Consider the following 21,593-nt stretch of genomic DNA (forward strand, 5'->3'; position numbering starts at 1 on the left):
ACATGAAGTGTTAATGCTTTCTGCCAATTAGATTTTGACTTGTCTCAAGCTCGCAAACATCGAGGTACTTCAGCAGGAAATTGTTTCGAACATTTAGTCCTTGTGTTTAATGCTTTTCTGAGCAGAGAGCTTAGGGTGATAACACGACAGGCTAATCCTTCCAGCAGAGTCCCAATGTAACTGGGACACATAATCATGAAGATTACTGGGTCATTGGAGCTGAACAGCTGGTGTCCATTGCTGTAGCTCTGTTTGTATTAAGTACAGCTGAGGTTTCAACATCTCTGGTATCTCCATGATGTGAGTTGGACCCCTACAAGTTTAGAGAGTGAGATAACTGACAGTACAGATCTGAATGGCTCTCTCAGCCTGCTTGCAGTCAAGCAGTATGTACAAGATGATGTCTGTGGGATTCTTAAGTAAGAAGCCTTGGAATACACATGACCATTTAGTCTTGACAACCTTCTCCAATCTGTTAATTCTTATTTCCTTCAGTACTTTGTCTAATGGGAATTGCTGTACCTTTACTGAGAAGGGATGTATACTCTTTGCCTTAGTAAAAGAGAAGAAAAAACAAACCAACTCAACAGAGAAGATGGGCTGCAAGTGATGACTTCCTAAAGTAGTGCCCTTCCTTCTGTCAGAGGAACTTGTATAGGAACTGTTGAGTCACGGCCTGAACCACTGATTGATCACCTGAGGCAAGTTATGTAGATGGTAAACAAAGACAGTATTTTTTTATTTTATTTTTTTCTTCATATTTCATATAATTTATTAAGAAAAGGATGACCACAGCAATGCACTTCCCAGAGAAAGTTCTGCTCTCTTTGCCGTGAATTTCTATCCATGAAGTTCCACGGAAATAAAAAAACTGAGCAGGAGTGACTTGCTCTGAGTTAGATGGTTTAAAAAGGATGCTAGGATGACTAAAGGAAGGGCAGATGCTCCTATACCTTCGCATCTCCTTTGCAAGGTGTGTAGGCAACCTGACTCCTGGCACAGTCCTAGAGCTGAGTGGCCTTTCTTTAGCCATGAGGTGAAGTTGGATTATTTTCTAGGCTACAGCAGGTCTCTATGGACACATGAGACAATACTGGAGCTGCTGGTAAGTGGGTTCAAAGCCAGGTTGGGTAGGGCTTTGAGCAGCCTGGTCTAGAGGGGGGTGTCCCTGCCTATAGCAGGGGAGTTGGAACTACATGACTTTAAAGGTCCCTTCCAACCCAAACCATTCTGTGATTGTATGATTGTTGTTTAGAGTGAAGGGAAACTGCTGGGCAAAGGAAAGTCTCCATAGGATGGGTTGTTGTGCCTGTCAGCAGTGGAGTGATGTTGTGGCTCTTCAGCTCTGCACCCATCACTCAGCAATGCTACCAACTCCTTGCTAGCTAAAGGGGAGAAAAAAAGCACTAACAAGAGAGGAAATAACTCAGAGCTGTATAAATTAATGGTCCGAAGTGTTTCTGGTTCAGAGGAGACAAAATAAACCTTCTCATAAGCTCAGATGTGTGTTCTCTGCTCCCTCACTGTGCTCTGACAGCAGAGTGAGGGGAAGGCATTTGACACCTTTCAATATTGGCATCAGGAAGAAACTGAGGCTTCTTAACACCTCCCTGTTCTTGGGTAACTTTAATTTCCTGAAAGCAGAGGAGGGAATGTTGACCTTCACCCCCCCTCCATCTCTCCCAGCTAGACTCTGGGAGGTAAATTCCTTTGTTTGGGAAACAAATTTGATCTTAAAACGCTTGTTTCCATGGCAGAAATACACTGAAGGGCAGCCTCTCGATCAAATGTGAAGGCTAAACATCTCTGTAGTGAAGAGCTGCCCTCAGCATTGGGCATTAAATGGTAATGTACATGGGTGCCACTGAATTCCACTCTGAATAGCAGCCGTGGTATATCAACTCTGTACTGGAGTCCAAAGAAGTCCCAAGAGCTGAAAATATATGAGGGTAAGGGGTTTCAGATTTCCTTTTTGGGTTTCTATTTGCCTGGTTCAGCAAAATCTTTTTGTGGTGCTATACATGTTAAGAAACAGAGCCTGAATAGCCAGGAAGCTAGACAGCTCTTCTCCATTTGCTCTGTTTTCTTCCTCCCTCTTCTTCTCATGCTGTCGTAGCTCTGGGTTGCCCAAACTAAAAGGATCTGCTCTGAGCATGTGCTGGCCTTTCAGATAAAACCCTTGTGTGCTGCATGCTGAATTGCCGCATCCCATTCAAGGGCATCCTGCACTCTGACCTGCTGCCTTCTTGAAACTGCTGTCATTTTGCTGTTGAACTGGCAGCTTTTCAGGTTCTTTCTGTCTGTGCTTGCAGAGATGCTGGTTTTTTTGTTACTTACAGTGGAAATAACCATTCCAAACCCAGGAAATAGTGTCCAATGTGAATTCCAGTTGCCTTTATATTTCTTTCTGTCCCTTCCATGTTGATGGGAAATAGTAATGGTTTTGCTAACCTTACTTTGCTTTGATGGGATGGTGTTTGTTTATTCTAAAGTACTACATAGGTGTTATTCAGTAGAAATTAAATTGCTGCTCTAGTTCTACTTTTCTTTTGTCCATAAATTTGTTAAGTAAATGGATATGTGTTTATGAGTTAGGTACACAGTGTAAGAAAATGTTCCTGAAGGACTGAAAAATTAATACATGTAGACCATGTTGCAAATGGCTTTTAAATAGTTATTGCCTTCATTTTCCTATATTAGAGTGGGAAATCATGCTGCAGAGGGAAATAATAAGTCTGATATAATAAATCTTCAGAGAAGTACAGATGAGGCATCCTTATAACAAGATATGATGATTAGCAGCTCTTTTTCTGTATGGCACTGTGGTGTATTTTGATGCAGCATTTGTGGAGGTGTGGTGAGAAAGCAGGAGACGGCCAGAATTAAGGGAGTTGGCTCTTAAATCTCAGGTTGGCTGATGTGGAAAACTAATACTGCATAGAAGAAGCACAGCTTAGTAGGAGTACTGACAAGACATACAGTGAGCCACAGGGCTCTGTGCTCATTCACCCACCTCTGTGCCCTCCCAGTTGGTTTTCTTTGTGGTTGGTACATTGTAAAATACTTTTGTGCCTTTTTTTCCCTGTTTTTCTTGCTGTGAAACAAAAGATCTGTCCTTACTCCTGTCTCCTTGCTGTGTGAGTTTTAATTAACGTTGTTGCAAGGAGCGTTGAGAACCTTGGCTTGCAGCGCGATTTTGGCAGTGGTTCAGTTTCCTGGAGAAAAGCATATGCCTTGGACTCTAGAACCAAAAATACAGGTTTTGGGGGTTAAAAATAGTCAATGAAGTTACTTAAGAGAATGAAAAAGAGTGGTGTGAAAGAAATAGTTTTTCTTTGACTTGTTTAATCTGCAGCTCTGGTCTCATTACAGCTTATTTTTTTTTAGTAAATGAGGTGTTTTTCCTCCTGCAGTTGGGAGCCATCCCTGCTGAAATCTTTTGAAGAATGTTCATTTTTGCATTGTCTCTGAAGCAGTATTTCCTAATGCAGCCTTCCCCCTTCTGTAGTAGCAGCCCTTTCTCAATCATCGATATCAATGCTTTGATGGAAACAGATCTCCCTTTCAGACTGTACCATGGTTCTAATCTGTGAAGTCAGCAATGGGACAAAATGGATGCAATAACCACCTGTGATGTTAAACCAAAACCACAGAAAGGAGCATGCAGTGCATTGTTTGCTGGCTCCTGCAGCGTCCCAGAGACTCAGGTGCACTGAGATCCTTCTCAGGAGTGTCAGTGCATTGGAACAGGCTGTCCAGGGAGATGGTAGAGTCAACGTTCCTGGAGATGGTCAAGAACTGTGTGGATGTGGCACTGAGGAATGTGGTTAGTGGGAATGGTGGGGATGGGTTGGGGACGGACTATGTGAGCTTAGTGGTCTTTTCCAACCATATAATTCAATGATTCTATGCCCCAGCAGCACAGAGCTGCTGTTTTTTGTTTGCTTGTGTTTCATGACTGATTTAAACAAAGTGACTGCTTACAAAATGCACATAGGGAAACGCATGTTTTGTGTTGTTCTGAGTCGCATCTGCAGCTCCTGTAATACAGGTAGCTTCATTCTGGGAACTGTTCTTTTTTTTCCACGTGCTTGCTCCTAAGGCTGGCCACAAAGCAGCTTGGGGACATCTGGAAGGATAGAACAGCTGGTTCTGAAAACAGCAGGGATTTCATTTGGAGTGGAAAGCTGCATGTTACAGTTCTAAAATTTGAAGGAAAAAAATAATCTTGCTGGTGAAGATGCATTGCACTACGTGCAAGCGTTCCTTTTTTTGAGAGTACAAGGAAATTCACATCCCATGTTCTCCTGTTTCGTTTCCAATGGTGGTCATGTTCTAAACTTCTCCATGTTAGGCATTACAATGAATTGTTCCATTTAATTCACTTTGTGGAGATGAAGTCTTTGAAACTACAGTTCTGGGGAGCCAGCTGGTGAACTGTGTGCTGGGCACTTTGCATCCATACAGAGAGTCAAAATTAATGGTTCTTTGTGTCCTGAAGACAAGTCAAGGAGCATGACTTGCTTGGTTCAGCAGTGGTCACCTTGAGATGGATTCTGTGGTGGGATGCTGCAGCTGTGGGGCTGTTGGGTGCCCCCCTTTCATACTCAAGGAGGTTTCCTGACCTCAGCATGTCAGGAACTGTTTAGTCTCTGGGTTTTTGCTAAAGCAGGTATCTGAGGTATGAGTGCCTTGACACAGACAATCTGCAAGCCATAAAGCAGACGTCCCCACCTTATTTCTCCGGAGTTGCCTCTGCCAAACTGCTCTAAGACTGGCTGGCATTCAGGGTTCTGGATAAGCTCTTCTTCAGCCATCTCATTACTGATTTTAAACATATGTTACCATATCAACTTTATTTTGTAGTCCTTTATTATTTTTCTTTTTCCAGTCAAGACCCAGTCTGTCTGTACGCTGCTATTGTGAGATGACAAAAGCTTTTCCATTTGTGAGTCTGGCTCCTTGACTGACCTGCGGAGCAACAAATGAAAAGCTAACCCCATGCTTTGTGGGGCTCTGCAGCCTATTTCTCCATCAAAGCTGAGGTCACTTGCTGGGAACTCAAAGGTAGGATTGCCAAGAGGGTGAAGATATCCTGCACTCTTTTGTGCAATAAATACTACATCTAAAAGATGTTGTTTTTTTTTCTCCATCAGTAACTCTATTTTTCTTAGAGCAGACTCTAACCACAAGGCGCTATGTCTGGACTGTGTGGGTTTTTGGTGAACTGTGTCTGAGGGAGGTCTACAGCCCGAGAGGAGAAAGAGGGTCCCAGGAGGGCAGCTTGGAAGGAAGAGTGGTCCTGCATGCCCCTTCCCTTTCACTGCTGATCAGAGAGGTGGGTAGGGAGGCTCATTTCCCTTGGCAAAAGTTAGCCTACTTGGATATCCCCCCGACCCTGCTCCTCCTACTCTTCTTGTGGAGGTTTCCAGCTGTTCTCATCAGGATTTGGGCATGTGGCTCGGTGCTTATTGTTTCAGGGGGAGTAGATCAATCTGTCAGCCTCACGGTGCACGCGATGGTTGCAGGGGATGAGCAAAGAGGGCAGTGGAGGGTGGGGAAGGTAATGATGTGCTCACACATGCATTGTAAATCCTGCACGGTGGGTCAGTGAGTGCCAGGAATGCCGTCAGGACATGGATCAACAGCACCCGGTGGGATTGTCTCATTCTCCATCAAGTGTTGGCCCTGTACCAGAGGTTGTTTTAGAAAAAAATAATAAAGAAGCGGAAAGAAGTCGTGATTCTTACCGTGAAATCAGCGAGAGGTGGCTGCTGACAGAAATGAAAGTGGGATGGAGTCCACAGGGTTTCAGCTTCCCTTTCTGTAGCCTGGTGGGTGCTGTTATTATTTACATCAGATGTGGCCTTGTAAAGTCAGTAAGTGACCCCACCTGAAGTACTTCACCCAGTTCTGGGACCTCCAACACAAGAAGGACATGGAGACATTGGAGCAGGTCCAGAGGAGGGCCATGAAGAGGGCTGGAGCACCTCACCTATGAGGATAGGCTTGAAGAGAGCTGGGGCTTTTTCAGCCTGAAGAAGAGAAGGCTTCAAAGGGACTTTATAGTGGCCTTTCAGTACCTGAAGGGAGCTTAAAGGAAACCTGGGGAGGAAATCTTTATAAGGTCAGGTAGCAACAGGACAAGGGAAAATGGCTCTAAACTGGAAGAGGGTAGGTTTAGACTAGATGTCAGGAAGAAATTTATTACTGTGAGGGTGGTGAGACACTGGAGCAGGTTCACTAAAGAGGTTGTGGATGCTCCCTCACTGGAAATATTCATGGTCAGGCTGGATGGGTCTTTGGGCAACCTGGTCTGGAAGGTGTCCCTACCTAAAGCAAGGATTTGGAACAGGATGATCTAAAAGGTCCCTTCCAACGCAAGCCACTCTGTGATCCTATGAAACTGTATTCCCCTCCCATCAGAGCTCCTAGCTGCTGCAGTGCGAGGAGCTCCAATTAAGCGATGTTGCTCTCCGCTCCCTCTCTAGATACTTTTAATTTGTGTAAAATACTGCAGAAGCCGGTCTGCTTCTTTAATCTGTATTTACATAAGGATGTAATAACCTCTGTTCCTCCTCTCTATGCCTCCTGGTCCCCGTCTCTGAATTAAACATTTGAGGATAAATTGGGAAGTTCGTTTCATGCGATACCTACAGCACTCATGACTGACCTTCAGGAGTTTTTTTTTTCCTTCAGTACTTTTCATAAGGAGGCCAAATCATTTAAACCAGCTGGAAGATCTCCTAGCAGCTACAGTTCTATAATCATTTCCCTCCCAGCTTATAAAACTGGCTTTCTCCAGCTTGCTGCCAGGCTCTTTCATTGCAGATTGCAACAATAAAGCTCTCTGAGGACCATGGGCTTCTCAACTCTCCTAGAGATCGATTGGATCGATTTGCCTCTGTGTGTTTCGATGTCTGTGTCCTAATTCTGGAGGCGGACGCTATGGCATGCTATCAGGTGCCTGTTTGCAAAGGGACAGGATCCTGGATCTGATCAGGGCAGTAAAACAAGCCTATTAGAGGTTAAAAGCAACAACAACAACAAAAAAATAAAAATAGGGGTGAATTGGGTAATGCTCTGTTTTAGGTACCAGCAAGCTGGCAGAACTTTTCTTTTTACCTGAGGCAAGCAACCTATGGAGTAATGCAGTGTGTGTGATTTTTGTCAAGACTTTAAGCTCATGCAGATGATTTGCAGCAATTTCATAACACCAGTTTTATTAAGTTGCCTGAAGCACTCTGTGTTCATCAGCACTTTGCCTTGGTTCACTCCATCCATCTTGTAAAATTCTTTTCTTTGTGGCCATGGTCGAAAGTGCCCTATCCTCTCTTACATGTGCTAGCCCTGAGCTATCAATTCAAGGAAACAAAGCTGAAGCAGATGAAATAGTTTTGCTTGAGTATTTGCACTTGGATGAGATTCTGCTCTCCAGAGGAGGCTTTGGTGGGCAGTAGCTATGTAGGTGAACTCCACCCTGCTGCCTCTGCTCCTCAGGAAGTCCTGCAGCAAGAGAACCTTGCCCTGTGCACACTTGCACAGAGACTTATCAGAACAAACCCTGAAGCGAGGCTGGCACTTGTGATGTGTGCACCTCCTACACTAGCCGCCACAGGAGGTCTGTGTGTTGGCCAAATTCCATAGAAACTGTTGTTTCTTAACAAGCTGGGATTGACAGAATAAGATTGGTGTGAAAGCTTATGTGCTTGCTAAAAAGACGTGGCTTTCCTCTTGTGGGATGCCTGACCTCTTTCTGTGTGGGAGATGGCAACATGTTGGGCTCATTATTGGCATCCTTCAGCTCTGCGGCCTCTTGGGGGAATGGTGTCCCCCTAGCCTGACTTTCTTCTGCCTCTGGCTGTTCTCAGAGAGCCCAGTGCCCTTAGGTGAGGATATTACACTCCGGTGATAAAACTGAGACTGTTAAATCAGTAGATTTGTTTGATATTATTGTTAATCTTGCTCTTCTCAGAATAGCCTTCTTTCCTCCGGGTCTGAGGGCAAGAGTTACGCGTAGTTAATTTGGGAATGTTTTTCTTCTCATACTGGTTAAAAGAACTTCAAAAGTAAACAAGGCAATGGAAAAAAGAAAAAAAAGGAAAGAGTATTTTGAAATGAGTAAAGCATTACTATTGCATGAGACTCTTCCTACTGTGATATATTTTGTGAAAAAGACCCCTTTTTCTGTATGTTGATATTAGATGTAATTTGAAAGTTTTTAGAATGGCTTACAAGCAACAGCCTGTCTTGACTCTTCATTTTGATTTATGCTTTAAAATACTGCCTTTGTTTTTGCTCTACAGTTCAGATTTCTGTGATTTGTTTTTGTTTAGCTTGTGGGTTTATTGGATGCTTTACTCGTTTAATTGCGTTTTAACCACAAGAGTATATGTGATTGGCACTTGGAACAAGTCTTTGTTTCTCTGGGAATGGTCATGGAATAGCAATTCTGATTGCTGCTCTATGGATGTTATGTTTAATCAATAACTCAAACACAGAAATAATGGCAGTTTTCTGTCTTCAGTTGTGGCTGGCAATATTACGTGCAGTTGCTAATACTTCTTTCTTAATTTTTCAGCGAAGACCTGTGCTTAATAATAGGTTCAAACATATGCACTGCAAATATCAAAGAGTAACAAGAAGAGGAAAAGAGTCAGTTAATGAAAACGTCTGTTTCCTGTGAGAAGTTCTACCTAAGAATCTCGGTATCAGCTTTGTTACAGAATTGCTTGTCTTAGGAGTTCTTTACCAGTGAATGTGGGAGTTCCAGTTCTCCTGTTTTAGGTGGAGCAGGCCTGATGCAAAGCTGAGAAGTAGAGGATATGCCTCCATTTCTTCTTACAGTATTTGAGGATGAGCTTCCGTCTGTGTCCTTGTTTGTGAGTAGCAGTTGTCCCAGGAGCAAATGGAGGCTGCTGCGGACTCCAACCACTCTCCCGCCTCAGCAGCCTGTGCCCTTCCTGCTGGCCTCTTGTCCAAAACCTCTGTCCCTGTTCCACTGGAGGGCAAAGAGCCAGTCAGGCTGCAAGCTGATATGATGGCAGCACCTACACCACAGCATGCCTTGGCTTTTACTGGCTGCGTGACCTCTTTGGCCAAGCACCATGATAAAGGCTCTCCTCCAACCTCTGTGTCACTTTGTCTGGACATCAGCATAATTTTTTATGAGATCCCACCACTGATGACTGTCTAGAGAATCATAGATCACGAGAGTATCCTCTGAGGCATCTAACACTTCTCTCATGATGTGAGGTTTCTTCTCCTTGCCTGTGCCAGCCTGCCTTCTCCCACCACGGTTCTGTCTGCCTTCACGTTCACCCTATCAGTGGTTGTACCTAAGTCCCTTGGCCCAGTCAGGCCCTCTGTGTGACTGAGCCACCTGGCAGAAGCTCCTGGCCCTTGAGAAGACAGCCAGTGTCATGGCTTGTAGAGTCAAGCATTGCTGTCTCCTTTTGGCCGGCCTTTTTGGTGCAGGTGTGATACCAAAGTGGGCTGAGTGGAGACGTGTTGCACTGGGGGGCTTTGACGGGTTTTTTATTACAAGATGTTCTTGTTAAAGTGATCTTGGCTGTGGCCTACCCGAGCAACCCGGACATTGGTGACATTGAAGACCATGAACAAGATTCATGGTGCACTTTCATGCATTTGCTTCAAGCCAAATAGGCAACATGCCTTCTCTTCTCAGGTTTCTGGGAAGGAGAAGCCATCAATTATATGGGAATGTTTGGTCATCTGTATAAATACACAGCTGAGTATTACTGAGTGTCAGCTCCAGTCCCATCCTATGAAAGTTTGATGTGGCTGGATATGCATTACAGACTGTTGCAAACTCCCCAAGGCAGAAGCTGCTCATATTTTTGGCTAAGTGCAACATCCCGTAAGCTTTCTTGTGAGCAACTATGCAGGATCTTCCATGTTAGCCAAGTTTTTAAATATCAGAATTGAAGCCCACTTCTGTGATAGTAGGAGACTACAAAATGGTGTCGTTTTCTTGCTGTTACTTATTTTGGAAGTTGCCAGTGCAGTTCAAAGAGATTATCTTAGTGACTTACAGACGGCTGGGATATTTGTGGTCTTATTTTTCTGGCAGTAGATGAGACTGAGTTGCGGTCAGAATAGGATAAAATATAATTATTTTTTTCTAATTCTGCCAAGTTTCAGAATTATTCTTTTATTGATGCGCTTTGGGCTTTTACCGTTCATTATCTGTTTAGATAGAAAGAATGGCTTTGCAAAGGAAATCCATTTAAAGCAAGGCACTAATCTTTACCAGCTATTGCAGAGTTTAATTTTTACTTTTTACAAATGAACCGTATCGGAACTGAGCTACGAGTGATGAAAGAGCGGGTCCCATTTTTAATTTGAAGAATTTAAGGGTTTGTGTGTAGATGATTGAGTGGAAAAGCGACAGAGATGAAAGTTGCTGGAAGTACATTGTTTGGTATTTTATGCCAACAGTAACAGCACAGGCACAATTTACTTACAGGGCTTCTGACAAAAACAGTCATTTGCTGCCAATTTTTGAGTTGTTTTCTTTCAGATTCTTTCTGTGTTGCTGTATAACTTTGGCACTGAGTTGCATTTGATTGCGAACATCAAAAAGTTTCACTGAAAGGATACCATCTCTGAAGAAGGTTATTTTTCTTCTTCTCTATATTGCTAACAGACTTGTGTCATTCATATTTAAAAAGAACAAGCTATTCTTGAGGCTGTTAAAAATAACAGACACTTTCCTAACAAGAGGAAGTTGTTGTTTTGTTTCATTTTTTACCATTTATTTTGTATTTAGAGATGGCTGTGACATACTTGTGGATTACTTAATTTAATCTGGCAGAAGTGAAGGGGCACGCTAGATGAAAATGTCAGATTAGGTATTTTCTGTAAAGGAAATACCTTCTTCCTGAAGTATTCACCAGTGGCATCCAGAGAACTGTTCTGTAAGTTGCTGGTACACGGGTTTCATTTTGAAGGGAAAGCTTGTGGAAAACATGCAGAGCTTCTGCTTGCAGATAGTGCAGCTGAATTTAGTGCCTCCACCACTGATGTCTAGTGACAGAAGGTCTGGATCCAAGCATGGACCACCCCTTTCCATTCCATCATAGGCATATGGAAGAGATCTCAGTGTAAACGATTAGTTTATAATCTCTTGTAATTGACAAAGAATCTTCAGGGGAATCCATGCAGGCTTTATTGGTCTTCATCCAATACCACCTACAAGCAGATTTCCATTAATTGATTATTGAACATTCAGGCTGATGGACTCTTCAGAATGCTCTCTGGTTTACCGTCTTGAAAATCTGCAGTCTCCGCATTACCACAGCAGTGTGATAACTGCTCCTCTTTCCATCTCATCTCAGTATGAAGGACTCAAACTGCAGACGTGTGGGTTTTTTTCCACCCCTTCCTTCAACTAAGTGGAAAATGTGCATTGAAATTGAACTTGACAGGCAGCTTTTGGATTACAAGTAAATTGTGGAAGTATTAGAGAAATCTCAAAACAAATATGTTACAAAAGAAAATAACACTTTTCAGGCTAAATTTAGAAACGGGGTCAGGTTATTGTCTCCCCATATTTCTTTTCAAGTTCTGCCCAAGTGTCATTCCACAACAAAAGCTTTCACTCGCAGGCTCACTTGATTTACCAGAAGTGCTCACAACTGAAACATTATCTGCTTCTCAAAGCAGTGCAAAAATTTCCCATTTGTGCTGACTCCAAATGATAATTTGAAAAATAGAACTAAATTCAGCATATGTATTTTAAAAAAATCAAGCATTCAACCTGGTTGAGAGCAGGCTCAGCTGTAAAACTTTGCTGTCTTACCCTCCTTGCTCAAATCAAACTCTTCAGCTGTACCAGTGAGCTACTGACATTCCTTAAAGAGCTGCTTCAGGAGCTTTGAGGCTTGGGACCAGCTGAACTTTACCTACCCCTATGCTTACAATCAGTGCATGTCACTGTGTTTAAGGCTGATGAACAGATGAGGAGGTGCTGGGCATCTTCTCAGGGGGAGCTCTTTGCAGTTCCTGGCAAACATCCATCCCTGCCTTGGGCTGCTCACTGAGTCTCCACACTCCATGTTCTGGGGCTGCCTGCATGCTATCTTCTGATTTTTATTTTTTAAACATTTTTTTCTACCTCTCTTGATTTTTGTATTCATTTCTGGTACTCCATTTGAAGCTGGGATAGCTTTGCTGTAGTTAGCAGTAATGTATACAATCCTCTGACAGACATTGATTTCTGTGCCCTTTCTCTGCTGTGTTTTACTGATGGAAGGGATTTGTTTCTCCCCTTCTGCTCTGTTGAAGTCTTTTGCTTTAATTTTTTTATTAGGTTTACTTACTGAGAGCCCAGACAAAGGCAGCAGCAAGAAGCAAGAGCCTTAGTTCCCTAACTGCACATACACAATTTCAATCCACTAGGGTTCTTTCTGTGTCTCAGCAGACTACTTGGACCAAAGTTTGTATTTATTGACATGAAATGCTTTATGGAGAGCATCAAAGCAATGCAGCAGGCCTCCACATCTTTTATGGTTTGTTTGTAAATGTTTACTAGGACACTTGCTTCCCAGGGACACCTCCATAATTTCTACTTGCAGTAATGGAGCCTCATGCATGACTGGCAGATAACCTCCTCCCTTTTCCTATTAAAGGCATTTCTTTTTGTGTGTGTGATTAGGGATCCTGTTTTAGCTGCCTCACAGCCCACACACTCCTGTCAGCACACAGTGGGTCTGCATGCAGCCCCTCTACCAAGCCCATGAGCCTGGCTCTTGTGCTGTGCTGTATTTTGGGGCAGCCTGTATTCACGAGCTGCCAGCTTTCTGCAGAGACGCAGAGGCAGCAGTCATTCTGCAGGAGTCCTGGCTGTCCTCTGTATTTTCAGGCCATCTGCTTGCACTAGGTTGGTTAGCTGAAAGCACAGCTGCTTCCTGAAGTAGTGTTACACTGGGGAGGCAGGCTGCTCCCGCTGCTCGTGTCACAGCTCAGCTCCTCAGTGCTCACCGGGGACACGACAAATTGAGTGGCAGCAGGTTCCTTGGATACTGCCGCTAGATCTCTTACAAAAGCAGAGGTCTGAGTGTCTCCCTGAATCTCTGTCCTTTTCTTCCTTTCTCTTCAGTTCTGGTTCCTCACAGAATCACGGGGTCATTTGAGTTGGAAGGGGTGCTTAAAAGCCATCTGGTCCAACTCCCCTACAATGAACAGGGACACTCACAGGTAGATTAGGTTGCTCAGGGCCCTGTCCAGCTTGACCTTGAGTGTTTCCAAGGATTGGGGCATTCACCACTTCTGTGGACGACCTGTGCCAGTGCCTCGTCACCCTGACTGTAGAATCTTCTTCCTTATACCCAATTAAAATCTTCCCTCTTTTAGTTTGAAACCATTTCACTTTGTCCTATCGCCACAGACCCTGCTGAAGAGTCTGTCCCCTTCTTTCTTGTAGACTCCTTTAGATACTGAAAGGCCTCTCTCATATCCCCCTGGACCTTCTTCAGGCTGAGCAGTCCTCCTCCTGTACTCTTCCCTTCTCATTCCTCCTTTGCCTTCTTTCTCTCATCTATTTAATACTCAAATGCAGCCTCTTACTCATCGATGTATGTTCAGTTCTCTACATCCAAGCAGGTTTGTCTCCTCCAGTTTGGGTACAGGCAGTGCCACAGAGATGCTTGAATATCACTTGCTTTGAAGGAGCAATTGCAAAGAGAGTGATGCTGCTCCTGCTGGATGGTGTTAAAATCACAGGACCATTAAGGTAACCTCAACCCATCCTCACCATGCCTACTGACCATGTCCCTCAGTGCCACATCCACATGGCTCTTGAACGCTTCCAGGGATGGTGACTCTACCACCCCCCTGGGCAGCCTGTTACAATGCATCATTTCTCTTTTGGGAGAAGGAATGTTTCCTAATATCCAACCTGAACCTCCCCTGTTGCAACTTAAGGCTGTTACCTCTCATCCCATCTCTGTTACCTGAAAGAACAGGGTGACCCCCACCTCTCTGCAGCATCCTTTCAGGTTGTTGGAGGGAGCAGCAAGGTCTCCTCTGAGGCTCCTAGGGCTAGAGAACCTGGGGAACTGATACAAGTTTCCATCTCTCCTAAGCAATGCAGATGGAGATTTATTTGTTTTATTCCCCCTAGTGGCTTGTCATGTTCCCAGAACTAGAGTGAGTTGTTGCTGAAAGCAACAGCAGGCACATCTCTGCAGTCCCTCTTGCTAAATGACAAGTCCCTGCTCCAAAGTACACAGCCACAGAAGTTTTCTCAACAAAATGGTTGCATGATTTGTTGGTATGGACATAGCAATGATTTTTTTCTCTAATTGCTCTTTCAGAAATGGTCTGTTTTACCTGAGACCTTCAGGGAAGAAAATAAATTCAGCTTGACACAAACGCCTGGAATGGAAAACTTTCAGCCTGAATGAATAAAGCTTGTCAAAAGAACAAGCAGAAGAAAAATAGGGGTTTGTAGCTGAGTACACGGAGCAGCTAAAGCCTAGATTCTTCTGTCAGTGCTGCTTCTAATGCAGTTACATGAAATAGCTCTATACTGTCCCTTAGGTGGCCTAGGATGGGGGATATGGCATCTAGTGGTGGATTTCAAGGCTGTGTGTGTGAGACACGGAGGAATTCCAATGGCTGAAATTGAGGAAAGTTTTAAATGGCAGGCATGGTGCTTTGCTTTGCTGAGATCTGGTGGAAGGTGGCTATGCTTTGGTGAGGTCTTATTTTTCACATTAGCCCTGCTCCACCTTGTCTCCTTGTCGCGTCAGTGGAATGTCTGGTATGAGGGGAAGCCCTTTTTCATCTTGGTTACATCTTTGATCAGTTAAGGTTATTTTGCAATCTTCCTTTTTTTTTCTCTCCCTATACCACTACTGTGCCTTTCCCTGTCCCTTTCCCTCTTTCTCCTAGTTTTCTCCCTCCACTTTCACCCAAAAAAGAAAGAGGTGCATTAACATAACAGAAAAAGGCCACAAGCAGGGCCACCTTCTCAGCTATAATATGGCAATGCAGTTGTGCCCTTCTCTGTTTTGCTTTGGATATCAAATAAAGGGAAAGAACTCTACGCATTTGCTCATAACTGAAAACTTACTTGAAGTGTGTATTCCATTATCAATGCAAATGAGTTAAAGCAGTTGTGACTTTCATAAAATCTCTCCATGGCATTTAAAGTCTGTAAAACCGCTTCTGTTTGTGTGTGTTTATGCATCTGGGTCTGCGTGGGTAGTAGTGGCTGGGGTTTAAGGCTCTCCAGGGAGATAAGGAGCAGGGATACTGCGCATACGCTGCAGGGAATATTGAGACTTCTCGTAAAAAGGAAAGCAGAAGTGCTTTTCTTTCTTTTCACTTGCAAAAGTTGTAGCTGTGTCTGATGTTTTATTTCCCTGCATTGACAGGTATTTTAAGGAAGAGAAAAATCCAGACGTGTTTGAAATAGATTGCTTTTTCTTTTTCGTTTGCATTTTTTACTCTGTAACAGATTTGCACTCCTGTTTTTTGACTGGACTATCACATGCACTTGCCCCTTGATGGTCCTCCTATAGGAGAAATATAGGCCAAGCTAAGCTGAAGAGCTCCTTTCGTAACTGAAGATGTGGCTGGCTGGGCAGACTGGAATGAAGTCATCTCTAAGTAGCAATGGTAAAGATAGAATCTGAATCCTGTGAAACTTCAGCCATGCCAGAAGGGAAGTCTATCTAATGGACTAGATGTGAATCTACCAATGGTCTGAAGCTTTGGCATTCACCCCTTCTGAGTTGAAAAATGCCTTGATTAGAGATGTCTTGCTCTTATCATCAGGAATTAAGATACAGATAACAGCCTTGCATTTATACTTATCCTTCAAACTTCTTCTCTAACATGAAGGTTCCCAAAGCATTGGTTCAAAATGCTGATGGTTGCTGTAAGTTAGATCTGCTTCCTGGGAAGAATGTAGGTGGGAGCAACAATCTTCTCACAGCTGAGGGAACTGCCCAAAACAAGCTCTCAGAATACTCTATTGTGTCATTATCTTGGTCTTTTAGATGTCCCCACTGGGGAGCATCCATCGTACATCCAATTGTTCGCTTCTTTCCCTTGAGAAAGCTTTCAAAGAGAACACAAGAGTGAGTTTGTTTTACACTGAAACTGAGTCAGCTACAGTGTGGGATAAATGTGTTGCTGATAGCGGTTTGTGATAGCTCTGTGTCGTGGCAATTAGCTGCAGCTGAGAAGCTGTCCCACTCTTGTCTGTAAACTCTGGGTGCCTTCAACAGTAAAGGCAAATTAAAAAGCTGTCTGCTTCTTAGCAAAGTTTGTTTTGATTAACACGAGGTCCATCTGGTACCAGCAAAGTTTACATTCCTGTAAACTGCACGGTATTGAGTTTTACTAGGCCACCTACTCTGCTGTCTTCAATTATGAGCTCTCCGAGTGCTCTGATGATGTAATTGGTTTCAGGATGAGCTGTGCTTTTCAGGAAGCCGGGGCTGCCAGAGAGCTGTCTTGGCCTCTGTTCGAACTGTGCAAAAGAGGTTCCTGTGTTATTAAGCTCTTTTTGGATTTATTGTTTGTTGTGATTTTGGTTGCTTTAGGGAGAGTTCCTGAAAGGCTTTTAAAAGATAGCAAGTAGCCAATTACATGCTGTTCTGCTTTGTGGGAAAGCTGGCACAAAGCAGAGGCAGAACCTCTGTCCAAGCATGCTTGTTTCTCACCATTCAGCAGCAAACCTGGTGGTATGGATTTCCTGCACTAATATCATCTTTTTATCATGAAAATGTGAGAGACCCACATCTTGAAATGTTCACCTTGCTTTATGTTCTGGAGGTAGTATTTTGCTGCATGGGGCTACCGTCCGTACAGTTTTCCTACATGTGTCCCACGCCTGCTTTCATGTGGGAATGTGTGTGTGTATGTTTTGGCACCGGGAGCCACATTACAATGGTGGGGTGGAGCAGGTGATAGGGAGTGGCTGCCATTAAGAGTGGGATATTTGGCAGCCTTGTGTGGCGTGCAAATGCACAGCAATCTGACCTGTAAATGACTTTATGCAAGGCAGCAATTATAAACAGGTATGAAAGAGTTAAACTTTTGTCGTAGTGATTTCTTTGATTGTCCTACTTACAGACAAAATCAAGAGCTTTGGCTGATCCTAAGGCTGTCTGAGCAAAGCTCAGTATGATTTGCAGCTTGCAAACACGTCTGGATTTCACATGCCTACATCGCACATGCTCTGTGTTGCTAACATTTAGCAAACTTCCAGGTGTCATTTGCAGTTCATTTGATTTTAATGCATAAATGTGTATTTTTCTGCACACATACCAGACATGAGATGTTCTCCTAGTTAACTTTCCTGAACTAAAAGGTAGGCTCCATGATTGCAGAATTACAGAACCATTAAGACTGGAAAAGATCTCTGACATCATCTACACACTGTGTTCCTCAGTGCCACGTCCACATGTTTATTGAATGCCTCCAGGGTCGTTGACTCCACCAGCTGCACGGGCAGCCTGTTCCAGTGCATTATCAGCATTCTTTTGGAAGAGAACTTTTTCCTAATATCCAACCTGAAGATTGGATAAAGTACTCTGGAAAGCCACGTAGATCTTGTAAAACACTGATTCATTGAGGGAACTTATATGTTTATGCTACTTGTGCAAGTTGATTTAATGGGCAGACAGCTTGAATACCAAATGCTGAGCAGCGTTCTCTTTCATGGCTTCCAGGTAGATTTCAGGATGGCAGCTTTCTGAAAATGAACATTTTGCTTCTTGGTTGAACTGTCATGGAAAGAAACTTTTTATAACCAAAGCAGTGAAAACATTTGGAGGACGGATAAAAAGAGTTCTGGACTCTTTGAACTCTCTTGCTTCACCCATTCCTCCTCCTTTACTTTCACACTGCTGCCTACTTTCTTGCAGATCATTGGTTCTAAAGTGCAGCATGGTGATTTGCAGTTAGTGTCTATGTAAAGATTTCTTTTTTCTTGGTGGCATTATTGCTCCACAAACGCAAATGGTGAGGAGACTCAGGATTTTCTGAAGGCCTGTTCTGCTGTGGCCAGAGCTACCACAGGACCTCCCTTTAATTCTGTGGAGCACTTCAGATTAACTTTGACTTGTAGATGAACTCTTGCCTTGAAACTTGTAGCTTGTGTGGTGTTACACTTGCTGCAAGGAAGGTGTGAATTTCAGGCATCATTTTAGTTATTCACAGGCAGACAAAAAGGTCAGACTGGATGGGGCTCAGAGCACCCTGACCTAGCTGTGAGTGTCCCTGTTCACTGCAGGGGAGTTGGACCAGATGGCCTTTAAGGGTCCCTTCCAACTCAAACGATTCTGTGATTCTGTGAAAACCAAGGTATGAAGAGTTGGCCATTGCTGCGATGTACTGCCAAAGATGAAAGAGTAAACAGGGAAATATTATCTTACGTATCAGATCCCTGTCCAGCATGTGCAAAGTGGTAGGGTCTGCAGCTTGCGTGGATGTGGGTGGTGAGCATGTGGCTCGGAGGTGATGGCAGCTTTGCCAGTTTCAGATCACTGGTGTGAGGTGATACGGTTTCTTGAGGACAAAGTTGGCAACTTCTTAACACCAATAAAAGTGTTCCTCTGTCTCTAACTGAAGTGTCAGAAGAAAAGGAAGCCGAACTGATCTAGCTGCTCTTTTCCCAGAATAATTCCACCTAAAGCAAATATTTGTAGTGGAAAATCTCTGCCCAAAGTGTTACAGCTAGTTAAAACTTCAAGCAAGTGAAAACAGGTTCTTCATAATGAAAACAGTCAGGCCGTGTGATTAATAGTCTCACCTCCCTCCATCTATATAAAAAAAAAAAAAACAAACAAAATGCAACCCAACACTTCTGTTCTTGCTGCAAATCACAAGGGGGTTACACTTCATAAAGGGTTCCAATGGGGAACAAAAGACCAGGATTTGATCCAAATGCTATTAAAGTCACTGAGAGCCATTCCCTTCGGCTGTGGTGGGTTTTGGAGCAGGGCCATGGTGAACGCTTGAAGGCCAGCCTGACCTTTCACAGAGAGGGAAAGCTGGAGACTTAGTTTCATCTCACTTGTACTTACTGGAGCCTGATTAAAATCAGTGGGAGCTCAAAAAACTTTGCACTTCTCAGAGTTCAGCCCTTGAAGACTCATCTGACATTTAAGTCAGATTCTGTGCTTAAATGTCAACATTTCTAAGTAAGTAGTCGCAAAAGATGCAAAGTCATTTGACTTTATTTACAGCGTGTAGTTTGGTTACTAGTTTTAGGTGTGATACTTAGGGAAAGTTTTCTGAAGATTGGTTATTTTCTTGAGGGCACCCAGATGTCCTTCTGCATGTTAAATGCCAACTGCTTCTTGCTGGCTTCGCTGCTATTGCTTTGTCTTTAGTGCAGTTTTTTTTCTCCATCCTTCCTCAGAGACCAGGATTGCAAGCTTCCTACTATAGAATATTTGAACAAAAAGCCAGATATTAAAGACTCCTAGCAGCACTGGGAAATGCTGCAGTCTTGGTTTGTTGTTTTTTTTCCTCTGAGACTTGAAGGGTGGAAGCAATCAGATGATAAATTGTGCTGAGGAATTTGGGAAGGAAATAAGATGCAGTTTATGTGCTAGATGTTCGCAGGAAATATGTATGACGTTGTCATGCTTGGAAAACGAACTTGTGTGCAGGTGTTGATTCATTCTGTAATTTCTGTAAATCATTTAAATAGAGTGTCCTGGTACTGATTTGTTAGGCAAAAGAACCCGAAAATGTTTTGGCTCTGAATTTATTTTACTTCTTATTTATAACTTCTTAAAATTATCTGTCAGATTTCCAATAGTTTTCTAGTTCCTCTCTGCTTAAAATATTCGTATCTCTTCTGTATTTCTTTCTGTTTCTCAGCGCTTTATTACTATGACAAAAACTCTATCGGGTTCTGTAGAAATGGAATTCTCATTGAATTAATGTCTTAGAGATGGCACCATTTGTTACATTAAGAAGGCTCCCTGGAATTGGACAAGTGCTTCTACCCTACAGTAAAATAAATATGTAGCTTAGGCTCCAGATACAGTTTAATTTTATTCATTGAGAAACAGAAAGGTTTTCATGAGCACTCCTAGGACAATAAACCACCTGTGTGTTTGTCTCCGTGCAGGTTATTATCATAACACCTTGTCAGTAGACTTGTCAGTAATGAAACAAGCGTGCAGCATACACTTAAATTCCAGAAACTTATTCGAAGTTCAGTTCTACTGGACGGTTTTTCCCATCTCTAGAGTCTGAACAGGGAGCTGGGAGCAAGGAGGATTTGCATTTTAATCGTAGCCTGAAATTGGGTTGCTGTGTTGATACATTCCTTTGGGAGACCAAACACAGCAGTCACAGTGTGACACGTGGGGTTTTCTGGGGATTAAGGAGTTAACTGATGATTTTAAAAACAAATAAACATACAGAAAACAAGACAAAAAGCAAAAAAAAAAAACCTCCAAAGATCTTGTGGGGGAAACTAAAATGTCTTATATCATGTATTACTTCAAGTAACCTTTATTTTACAAGTGTAATTCTGACTTGGAAAGGGCTTTGAAGAATAGATGGGGTCTCATTGCTACAGCAAGGTAGTTGAGGGTGGTTAAAGTAATGCATAACTTTCTTCCAGTTTGAGAAATAAGTTACTGTTTCAGAGTACTTAAAAAATATTCGTTTCCTTGTATTTCAGCTACCTGACTGCAAATAACAACGAGAATTTCTTATACACTGCAAGACCTTTTTTGAAGAGAGCTGCTCTGGTAATAAGCTATGTAAGTATGTACTCGATCATGTGTTTCTGTTTATGTGACTAGAATGAGCTTTGTGTGGTAGTATCCCAAAAGAGTCAGAAAGCTGAGGTGGTGGATGTTAAAGTTAGTACTGGAAAATGGTCTAGAAAACTTCGGCTGGGCACAAATAAAACTGTTGTTGTGCTTTTGGTTCAGATTTTCTTTTAATTTTATAGTGGTTGCCATTACAACTGCATAATAATCTGTAAGCCTTTCCTGCCCTAAATACAGGGGAACTGGTGGTGCTGGGCTGAGTGGAAAGTCATTACTTTTATGGCATGCTGTTAGTTTCATAGCAGGGCTTGGTCGGTCGCCAGAACAGTTCTGCCTGCAAATACCTTGTTCTTGGTCTGCTCCAAGCAGCTTTTGATGTGTTGTTGGGGAGAAACTCACCACCACCACATGGATTCACTGGGTGTACAACTCCTTGTGCTTCTTGAGGAGCCAAATCCCCCTGCCTGTCCTGCAGTGACAAGTGGTTCCCAGAGAGGTGGTGAAATGCCAAACCACAGAAGTCCTTCCAGAGATTAGGATTACACAGCAAGAAAAACATAGATGGATCTTGTCCTTAGACGGGTGCCAGCATGAGTGAATAATAATAGCTTTTAAGATATGAGCCCTGTATTTTCCTCTGTATTTAGTTAGAGGTCAGTGGCTAACCTCTGCTGAGACTGAGCCACAACAGGGTGATGGATTTGTCCTTAGAATTTCTGCCTTTGCTGTGAGGAGCTGTGATAGGTGGGTTCCTCTGAGTAATGCACATGTGAACAGGGTTGTGGAGGACCGGGCTATTGCTTGAGAGCTGGC

The 21,593-nt window shown here is 43.1% G+C and overlaps 1 protein-coding gene across 1 annotated transcript in view; it reads left to right on the forward strand.

Annotated features, from left to right (window-relative positions):
• Positions 1-21,593, forward strand: part of TMTC1 (transmembrane O-mannosyltransferase targeting cadherins 1) — a 141,662-nt gene that overhangs the window by 35,338 nt on the left and 84,731 nt on the right. Inside the window, exon 6 of the mRNA XM_072342570.1 lies at positions 20,687-20,768. Within this exon, the coding sequence (XP_072198671.1) occupies positions 20,687-20,768 (82 nt within the window). The remainder of the gene's footprint in view (positions 1-20,686; positions 20,769-21,593) is intronic.

The sequence above is a fragment of the Excalfactoria chinensis genome, chromosome 1 (assembly GCF_039878825.1).
Source record: "Excalfactoria chinensis isolate bCotChi1 chromosome 1, bCotChi1.hap2, whole genome shotgun sequence".
Classification (NCBI taxonomy): Eukaryota; Metazoa; Chordata; class Aves; order Galliformes; family Phasianidae; genus Excalfactoria; species Excalfactoria chinensis.